This window comes from Ipomoea nil, unplaced genomic scaffold (assembly GCF_001879475.1).
Source record: "Ipomoea nil cultivar Tokyo-kokei standard unplaced genomic scaffold, Asagao_1.1 scaffold2791, whole genome shotgun sequence".
Lineage (NCBI taxonomy): Eukaryota > Viridiplantae > Streptophyta > Magnoliopsida > Solanales > Convolvulaceae > Ipomoea > Ipomoea nil.
The window spans coordinates 893,947-904,982 of NW_017619219.1; the positions used below are offsets into that span (position 1 = coordinate 893,947).

Consider the following 11,036-nt stretch of genomic DNA (forward strand, 5'->3'; position numbering starts at 1 on the left):
AAAACACTCAATAAGTCAGTACTTCCACCAAATATTTACATAAGTGGAATAACATATCACAAAATCGCATAACAAATCATCATGCATCAAATTTAAAAAACTAGGGTTAGAAGATTTACTTCGTTTCTCACAGATACCCCGGAGAACAAAGGCTTCTTTTTACGAATATCACCAGTAGATGTCACAACACCAAGCACCAGCAACAACGCCAACAAGGGCTTCCACCAACACCTGAGAGACCAGACCACCGGAGTACCGGACTACACAACGGGTGGTTGTGGAACTAAGAGATTGAGAGACTAGGAGTAACGGAGTATCAGAGAGTGGGAGAGAAATCTCAGATGAGACTATGAGAGTATGAGAGAATGAGAGAAACAGAGAAAGAAATCTCAGATGAAACCCTAGCTTCGACTACGCGATGAGCAAATGATGAGAGATCTGATGGATTAGGCTAATCAACATATACATATACTTGGTCTAAACGAAGACATATCTAACACAGCCCTAGGTAACCCTATGCTTAATCGGATATTCGGACGGGTCGGGTGACTTAATTCATCCCCCACTCCGAAACCTCTTTACACGACGTCGTTTTACGGGGCGGTTCGGTTTTCCTTCGTCGGGTTCCGTTCTCAACGGTTTGGGTAGACTGGACTTCGGTTCGGTCGGGTTCTTCAATTTTTTCGGGTCCTGCACAACCCTAAATTGTAGAATTCGTCCATGAGTTTCGGTCATGCTCACTCTTCGTCCTTAAGTTATCATTATCGTTGCACTTTTCGTCAATGAGTTATAGAGTAATTGTAGAATTCGTCACTGAGTGTTGGTCATGCTCACTTTTCGTCCCTAAGTTATCATTGGCGTTGCACTTTTCGTCCCTGAGTTATGCTAAAATTTCAAATTTCGTCCCTAATCACTACTACATAAATGGTATATTATGTCGCTTAATATACGGAGTTTTTTAAATAACAACCGTCTAATATACTTTGTTATACTACGTCACTTGATAGATGACAGTTTTTTAAACAACCGTCATATATACCTTAATTAAATTTTTTATGTCATACACTTTAAATAACCACAGGTGGTTTTTTTACACATACATGGTGGTTTTCAAAGTGTCGCGTGCGTAAGTGACTATCGTTGTAAATATACATTTTCTACTACGGTTTTGGAAACCACCGTATGTGTTAACTATATATGTCGGTTAAACAACTGTCATGTATGTCAACTATATACGGTATTTATTTAAACAATCGTCGTCTATGTCATTGAATTTGAGCGGTTCAGTCGGATGGAGAAGCCGGCATGGCTCCTCCGTTTGGACGGAGAAGCCATGGCAGGCTTCTCCATCTAGTTCCGTCCAACTGAAGGAGAGGCCTTCATGGCTTCTCTGTCCGGTTGGACAAGACAGAGAAGTCAGATTGTGGCTTCTCCTTTGAGTAGGGATGGCAACGGGGCGGGGAATGGGGTCCCCGTCCCCGTCCCCGAAACAGATCCCCATTCCCCGTCCCCGCCCCGTTCCCGAACGGGGATGGAGAATTATTCCCCATCCCCGCCCCCGCGGGGATTTTTTGGGGACGGGGAATCCCCGCCCCCTTTTTGAATGATGCAATGAAAAAAAAAAAAAAAAAAAAAAAAAAAAAAAAAAAAAAAAAAAAAAAAACAAGAAATAATTTACCGGCAATTCAACAACAATAATAAGTAATTAATAAGTTAATCAAAACAAATTAAAACTAAACTAATTAACTAATAACTTAATCAAAAGTACTGAAGTAAAACAAACCAAAACTACTGTTGAGTACTGAACTAAATGAAATAGCTAATAAGTTAATAAAAACTAATGGACTAAGTAAGTTCATTAATATTATATATATTATAATATTTTGTTTTACTGGACTAATTAAGTTTATTAATATTATATATATTATAATATTTTATTTTTATTACAGAGGCAGTCGGCACAGGCAGGGAGCACTACTATGAATGTTCATGAATGTTTTGTTTTTAAGTTTATTAATAATAATATGTATGTATATATGTATGTATATATATATATATATATATATATATATATATATATATATATATATATATTTATTTATTTATTTATTTATTTATTTATTTATTTATTTATTTAATATTATACTAGGAATTGGGGACGGGGACGGGGACGGGGATCGGGGATCGGGGACGGGGCGGGGGATGCCCTCCCCATCCCCGCCCCCGTTCCCCGAAAAAAATCCCCGAACCCGCCCCCGTCGAGGCGGGGACCGGTTTTCCCCGTCGGGGGCGAGTTGAATTGCCATCCCTACCTTTGAGAAGCTGACAATCTGTTTTTTTTTTTATAACAATTATTATATTATTATTATTATTTTAATTTTAAAGTTTATTTTTAAATTATTTTTAAAAACAAATTCAATTTTACCTACTATTATCTTGAGTTTACTTGTAATATAAGCTAATTGTACAAATTTAAGAAGTTATGGGCTAAACTGCGTAAAAGTGAAGAGATGAAGTGTCTAATTGGAACTTTTATTAGTTTAGCGGGTTTATTGCACTTTAGCTTATAGTTGAAGGGTCTACTTGACCCTTATCCCATTTTTTTTATTTAGATAATTATAACTTTGTATTTATGTATTGATCATATTTTTTAGGATTAATACCACAAATGGTTCTCTGACTATTGGGGTAGTACTCATTTTATCCTCGACTTTCAATTTAACCAAAATTCATACCTCGGCTTTCATTTTTGACCACAAATAGTCCTTTGTTAATTTTTCTGTTAATTGAATGTTAAATTTAAGAGTATTATTGTCAAATAAAAAACAGTTAACAACAAGTCCATTTGAGCTTGGTGAACGTAATGTTAGTGGAGAAAAGGTACAGAGAGCTCTGGAAATTAAAGCATTTGACACTAGATTTTTTTTTTTTTTGGATCAAATGCTTATTGGATAATAATAATAATAATAATGTAAAATAAAAATACACATGGCATCCTAATTAGCAAAAACTTGTTAATATACTAAAAATGCTAATTGTACCTTTTTTTCCATGTTCATGGATCAATTAACGTTTATTTGAGTTTGGTGGCTTAATTGCTATCCCCAAATAGTTCAATTGCATATTCGTACCTTTTCCCTTTTTTTAATGTTGTTAAATACATAAGTTTAAAAATTGTATTATTAAATATAAACTATACCATTTTAAGAATCTCATCAATACAATTGAAACAAAACTAATATTGAATATATATTAATTAAAATTTCAAATAATATTTTTTAAAAATTAATGTTAAATGTACTAAAATATTACAGAGTATTATTTATATCATAAATTATATTTATATTAAACTAATTAAATTCAAACTAATAAAGTTTTAAATTTTGAGAAACCAATTAAATTATTTTATTGCAGAATAACATTTGATGTAGAAATTTAGTATAATGAGTTGGAGATAAATAAAATTTGGTGTGAGAATATGTGTGAGAATATTCGTTTTAATACGACATTTGATGGAGATTTTTGGTATTTTGGTGTAAAATAGGTTAGAGACGGCCTTATAAACATATAATTCGAAAGAAAACGTGTCACTTTACATAGCGTTTGGTTGGAAGGAAGGAATTAGGGGGAAATGAATTGTAGTTCCGTAGAAGAAGAATAAAGTGAAAATTTAAATTACATTGTTTGATATGAAGGAATACAATGATTGGAAATTGAAAAGAAAGGAGTAAATACTAAAATGTCTCTATATAATAATAAAAATATAATAATTATAAAATGATAAATTTATAATTTATCATGAAATTACAATTCCATAAAGTGTGAAATTACGATTCCATGATCACAGGAAATTGTAATTCCGTAGAATTACAATTTCATGAAGTTTGTAAAAATGAAATTAGAGAATTCCATCCTACCAAACACCCCATTATTTCAACAACAAATATTAGTGGCGTATATAGTACGAGAACTATTTCATCGTTTCATACTTTCATCATATTTGTTTTCACAAGTGGCCCATGATTAGACAAACATCAATTCATTCTTGTAGAGTTAATTAATAAAAAGCAGCACACAACTGCAAATGCAACACTTCAGTTTATTCTGAACTGAAAGTTGCCATTTTTAACATGCAACTATTTCACGTTTGGTTTACAGAATAGGCCTGGAATGGAATAGCATTCTCAGTAATAAGCATATTCCTTTGTTTAGTAAAAACATCCATTCCCAAGAACATTGTTTGTGGGAATGACCTATTCCCCAGAGGAATGTTAACTTCAATCTTGCCAGAATCCGACTTTTGTCCGCTGAGACTACTACAATACAACAAAAAAGGTTAGAAAAACTAATGGAATTTTGATTAGTTTTCCAGAATCTAATACTCAAAATTGCTACCAATGATTCAGCCTCCTAATGGCCGCAAGTAAAGAGCTATCACCAACTGACATTTACACAAAATTACCTATTTACATTAGCAGTGTCCTAGATAATGGCAATTCAAGAACACAAGAACTAATATGCTTAGTAATTTAACAAGTGGAGGGTCACTGATGTGCGAACATAATGTGATGAGATTCTCATCCAAGAAAAAGTCGACGCCTAGCTGACTTGCTAAAGTTGGGAACCCGCTCTTGCTGTTCCTTTTCGGAAGCACTAGAACTACTTGAACTGCCAGCAAAATTCTCCCCGAGCTTTGCCTCACAGCTTCCTTTAGAGGATCGAAAGAACTCGGTGATACTGAGCTGAATACCACTTGAGGACCCTGGGTTTTCAGGAACCCCCCTTCTTCTTTTTCTTCTTGATTTTAGTTCCTTCAATCCCAAAGTATTTTACACAAAGCATTTTAAAAGGCAACACAAAATCCAATAACACAGCATTATAAAACGGAAAAGAATTCTCACCTTTTGTTTCAAAAATTGGTTGACCTTTTCTGGAAAAGCTTTCCAAACAAGTTCCATATCTTCATCTGTTGACAAATAGCAGCAACCATCCTTGATATGAATCTCCGGTCCATCAGGCTCTTCCGTAAGATCAATTACTTCATCAGCTCTACCAGTTTCGTCGATATGAATTTCCAACCCATCACCATCTTCTTCTATGAAGTCTTTCAATTCATCAGCTCTCCTAGTTTCTTGATGCGTACTAGGATTTTCGGAGGTAACTGTGTGGATATCATCAATCATTGTGTGCACTGATTTCCCAGGCTCTTCTGGGAAATCTATCAATTCATCAATTCTCCCTGTTTTCTTAATATGAATCTCCAACCCATCAGGATCTTCTGTTAAATCTATCACTTCATCATCTCTCCCAGTTTTCTTGAAATGAATCTTGAAGCCATCGGGATCTTCGGTTAAATCTTTCACTCCATCAAGTCTCCCACTTTCTTGATACATTGTGTGCATTGCTTTCTTCCAAATGACCACATAAAATTGATGGCCATATCTTGTCTTCACCCGCTTAATATAATCAAACTCATATTGTCCACATAGCAAGAGATTTTCGGAATTTGAGGCAATGTCTCTCAAAAACAAAGTTGATAGCATCGGAAGCATTCTCTTTCGCGTATACGAAGGCTCCCAATGCTGATGATAAGCTAAATAATCAACTAGCATTTCAGTTTTTGGATTTGTCCAAGATATATGGCAACCGTCATCTGCCAAAAGTTGATCAAAAGTAAGATAGATGACAGAGCTTGAATGAATGATCTAATGGCTAATGGGCATTGGGCAATATACCGACCCAGACCTTATACACATTACATAAAACAAAACGTAATGAAGTCTGTGTATGCTCACCAACTCTGTTGTCATTGTGCAAGTAAATTTTCACGATCAAATCGTGTGGAAAGTCCTGCTCCAAGGCAATCTTTCTGCAGACTTTAATATGCCAATTTTCATTCTTTCTCTGTTCCTTTTCTTTCCTATCCTGCCATACAGATATAATAGCACTGTCAGAAAAGACAAGAAGAAGAAAGTAAAAGCCTAAGAGCATCCACAACAGCAGTTTTTATTGGTTTTTTTGCCATGTGGAAGAGAGAGAAGGCAGGAGAGAGAAGGCCAAGGTCTCCCTGCAAGTGCATGGTTTTTTGTGGGACCCGGAGGAGAGAGAAAAAGACAGGCGCTGTGGTTTCCTCCCTCCTCTCTCTCCTAATTGGCACCTCAAAAACCGTGAAAAAACAAGAGCTGATGAGGATGCTCTAATAAGAAACACCCCCCCCCCCCCACCCGACAAAAAGAATTCAAATGTACCATGTCACATGACGAGCAACTACACTTAAAGCCTGGTGCTTTTTGCTTGCAACCCTCACCACCACCATCGCTACAGTATTGGCAACGAGACTTGAGGTGAGCTCTCTTGCTGCCTGGATGTCCACAGAATGAACAATGCGAAAGTTTTGGTTTTCGAGGAGAATCCTCTGAACTGGGTACAAAATCACCTTCTGCACCGGCAATACCATGTAACTCTGGGGTTTCTCCTTTCCTTATTTCACATAACCTGTATAATAGCAACACTATGGTAAGCAATACTGGCCACCCCAAGATGAACATATTTTATGCTCAAAAACAAAAAGAAATTCACAATGCTCTACCCCTCCACCCCGGTGCAAACAAATTTTCTCATACAAAAGATTGAATGCGAGCATAAACCTATCTAGAATCTCATCATCGCTGAAAGACTTGGCAAATCGATGTGCAGTCTCTAAGCCAATACCAGGTATCCCAGGTAGATTGTGGTCATTTCCTACCAATAAAGAAATGGCTATCAATTGTTTCCTTCTCAGCCCAAGACCGGCCTCGATATCTGATATATAGTAACACTCGAATGGTTCCTACAAAAAATGAAATAGATTATGTCCTTGTTATATCAAAGAAGAACCAAGAAGGTTTTCTCAAATATCAACTCTGAACCATCACTGAACTCTGCCCCTCTTTTTTAGTTTTTACTTTTTCCTTGACAAACATCATAAAAATAAAAATTAAAAAAAATTTAAAAAAAAAAAAAAAAAAAAAAAAAAAAAAAAAAAAAAACAGGTTTCCTGCCTTAGATTCACAACATGAATTGACAAGCTCAGAAGAAGGCAACAAAGTACTTACTTTGGAGTTAGGTTGGATATGTTTGATAACACATTTAGCTCCAAAGAGAAATACATCACTATCAGCAGTAACACAAGCATCAACCTGTCCTTCTCTATTAAGCTGTGCACAAAGTGCTTCAGCTTCCCCTTTTGCATTTAGAACAGGCATCCCAAGAAGTTCGAGCAACTCCTATAAAATACCACTGATTATATTTTTAAAAAACATTCAAAATATGCTAAATGCATTTATATTGTTATAATCTAAGATCTAAGAATAGGCCAAGGTCACTCAACTGGGTTATAATGCAAATGGGTCAAATCACATAAAAGACTGAATTCAATCAATTAGCTAATCTAACCTATGGTCTTATAAACCCATATGTTCTCTCTTATGTTTCAATGTGGGACTCTTAACACTTATCAACAAAAAAAGGTGGTAATGGTTTTGATATTAGTAGAACCAAAAGTTTCCACAAGATCAGATCATCAGAATAACTGGTGTCCCCAGGGTTAAGAAACATAATAGTATTTGCTACTCCATATGTTTTATGCGCCATTCCTTTCTGCCGCTAATAATGACTTACCAAAGGATAAAATAGACGTGGCAATGGATAATAACCAAATGGACATCATCAGAATGGAACTATAAGAAAATTATACTGATTCTCAACAAAAAGTACGTAATTCCAATGAAATTTAAAGAGACGAACTCACAACACATTCCTGCACATGCTTCCGAAAAGCCTTGTTCCTCTCAACTGAAATGCCCTTTTCCACTGCAGGCAGACTTGACATATCAATCCCTGATGATCGAAAGAACCGCATAATCCTTGCCTGAGATTTGAGTGGCGATGGAGTACCATCTGTCACAAAAACCGGAAATGCCCCGAACTGCAGATCATCATAGATAAACACAGCCCTCAATATAAAAGTTCAAAGATGCAATATTCTTTTCTTTCCAATTAGTACTTAAACAATGTGGCATAAAAACCCAAAACCAGGATAGGAGAAACTGAAAATTAATTACTCCTATTCTAGGTCAGATACTTTACTAACTTTGTCAACTGAATTTGATGGAAACAGCTAAAACATATGCATTTGTACACAAATAACAAAATACAAATATATTTACACATTTACATGTAAACACTCATATCTCATATCATATTAGTCATATACATATATATGCAGAAGCACACCATTTTACTTCAAAAAATAACTTTCCATTTTTCCAATTTCTTGAAAAAGACAGTCTTTTTAGTATTGGGTCCTAGTGACTGAACGAGTTTACCGTGGAGAAGAGGTTGATGGTGCGTAAGAATGTTAATCTGATGTGCGGGTTTCGCGTGTTTCCTTTAATGGCAGTTTCGTGCTGGACGATCCAGTACGAGAGGTCCACGGCAACCCGTTTGTTCCTCAAGAAATCGAAGCCTTCGGGTCGGGCATAGGGCTTGAGTAAATCCCAGAAGTTGCCTCCAGCGCCCATCGATTTCACCGAGAATGTACTGCCGAGAAAAAAAGGGATTTTTGGCGGGGAAGAGAGACTGTCATGTCATCACTCTCTGCGAGAAGATGATGAAAGTTGAAAAGAATCGGTGGAATGTTGGGAGTTGTTCAGTTGCTCGAGACTCGAGAGTTGAGAGAGGATTTAGGGCCGTTACACGTTAAATTATTTCCAATCCAAAACTTTCAAATTTTACATCAAAAATAATATTTTAATAAATTACTAGTATTTGCACCCGTGCGATGCACGGAATGGATTTGTTAAGAATATATGAATTTATATATAATTATTTAAATTATAACATCAAATATTATATAGTGCAATTAAAGATATGGTTTAGATCGTTTATATATTTTGATGATATCATTTCTTGAATTTGTGCAAATAATTGCTCAAATTAATAGCTAATGTCTAGATGTACGCATGCGGTGCTATAACTTTAAAGATTTTATTTATCATTGTTTAGTATTTTCATAAATTAGGCAAATGTGCCCGTACTCTAACAGCTCAGTTATAGAAATGAATTGCTATCCTTATTCATTTGTATGGAAGATTTTTTTTTTTTTTTTGTCTAGATATATAACAATTTTTTCATTTAAAAAAAAAAAAAAACTTAATATCACCGATTATATTTACACATTATTGAAACCTCTTTCTAGACGACATTGGTAGTGGCAACACAATCTTGTTCAGCTTCATCTAGAGCTAACACCTTCAATCCAACATGACAGGTTACTTGGATGAAAATATATAAAGGTAGAATCTCAATTAGTTATCCTTTTATATTTTCAGTCAATTAGAATATCAAATGCAGTGATATTTTTACATAATTTTTGTTCCATTTTTAATTGATGATGTAGATATTATTATTGAAATATTTCCGTTCTACTTTTACTATTTTTTAAAATATGCATTTACTATTGATAATGTAGAATATTATTATTGAAATATTTCCCTCCAATTTTTAATTTCCATTCCATTTCTTAATTAAAATGCAATGATCTGACCATTTCTTTTTTTTTTTTTTTGGTCAATTATGGATCATTTTTTATTTGCAGTCAATTATTAATATTCATTTCCTCTTATAATTTCAGTCAATTAGTAATATTAGATTCATTTTCAGTCAATATTTATTTTTTATATTTAGTCAATTAGTCAATTAGAATATAGATGCAATGATATTTTTACCTAATATTTTCATTTCATTTTTAATTTTCATTGACTATTTATAAATAGTTATGCTGTGAAACCGTGTCCACATTGCAAGGTGGACACAATTCTATTTTCATAATTACTGAACTATATGTTCATAATTATAAAACTATATATTCATAATCTCTGAACTTTATATTCATAATTATTGAACTCTATATTCATAATTACAAAACTCTATGTTCATAATTATTGAACTATATGTTCATAATTATAAAATTATATATTCATCATTTTTGAACTTCATATTCACAATTATTGAATCTCTATATTCATAATTACATAACTATAAGTTCATAATTATGTTTACAACACTATATTCATAATTATAGAACCATATATTCATAATTTTTGAACTATATATTCATAATTATGAACAATTTTAGAACCGTGTCTACCTTGCAAGGTGGACACGGTTCCACATCGTAATTTTTCAGGTCAATAGTACTCAAAAAAAAAATAATAATAATAATAATAATAATAATAATAATAAGAGCCTTTGGACTTCTCAATACTTACCCACGTTGATGGTCAAACAATTGTATTTGTAAGAGAAGTAATATATAGAGGAGTTCAAGAGCTCCTCTTTCCAAACATTTTCAATATGGGATCAAAATGATCCAACATCATTTACAAAGGGAGTCCGTGGCTCCCTTTTGTCTTCTTCTTCTTATTTTTAATTTTAATTTTATTTTGTATATTGTTTTGTTTGTATTATTATTATTATTATTATTATTATTATTATTATTATTATTATTATTATTATTATTATTATTATTATTATTATTATTGATAAATTCGTCAAAATTTTAACAAATTCGTCATTTTAACATTTTAACATTTTAAATTTAATCAAAACATCAAAAAAATTATATAATAACTTGCGTTAATCTTTCATAACCCACCACTAATAATAAATAATAAATAAATAAAAACTAAAATAAGAAGACAAAGTTAAGACTTCTTAAATAAGAACATTTTGACCTCTCAATATTTGTCCATATTGATGGGCAAGCAATTATGTTTGTAAGAGGATATTGCTCTCTCTTTTCAAACATTTTTAATGTGCGATCAAAATGATCCCAGATCATTTACAAAGGGAGCCCGTGACTCATTTTTTAAAAAAATTTTAATTTTATTTTGTATATAGTTTTGTTTTGGATTATTATTATTATTGTTGTTGTTGTTGTTGTTATTATTATTATTGTTGTTGTTGTTGTTGATATTAGTTTTGTTTTGGATTAT

General features: G+C 33.4%; 1 protein-coding gene across 2 annotated transcripts; it reads right to left on the reverse strand.

Annotated features, from left to right (window-relative positions):
- Positions 1-4,336: 4,336 nt before the first annotated feature.
- LOC109157673 (flap endonuclease GEN-like 1) lies at positions 4,337-8,723 on the reverse strand. Of its 2 annotated transcripts, XM_019305540.1 has the most exons (9): positions 8,367-8,723; positions 7,790-7,966; positions 7,095-7,265; positions 6,648-6,829; positions 6,249-6,495; positions 5,796-5,925; positions 5,303-5,653; positions 4,902-5,233; positions 4,337-4,811 (listed from the first exon to the last, which is right to left on the reverse strand). In XM_019305540.1, the coding sequence occupies exons 1-9, from the start codon at positions 8,559-8,561 to the stop codon at positions 4,578-4,580; spliced, it is 2,019 nt and encodes a 672-aa protein (XP_019161085.1). In that variant the 5' UTR covers positions 8,562-8,723; the 3' UTR covers positions 4,337-4,577. The 2 variants fall into 2 exon arrangements, with proteins under 2 accessions (XP_019161085.1, XP_019161084.1); XM_019305539.1 differs by having other exon boundaries at positions 4,902-5,653; positions 8,367-8,722.
- Between the last annotated feature and the right edge of the window lie 2,313 nt (positions 8,724-11,036).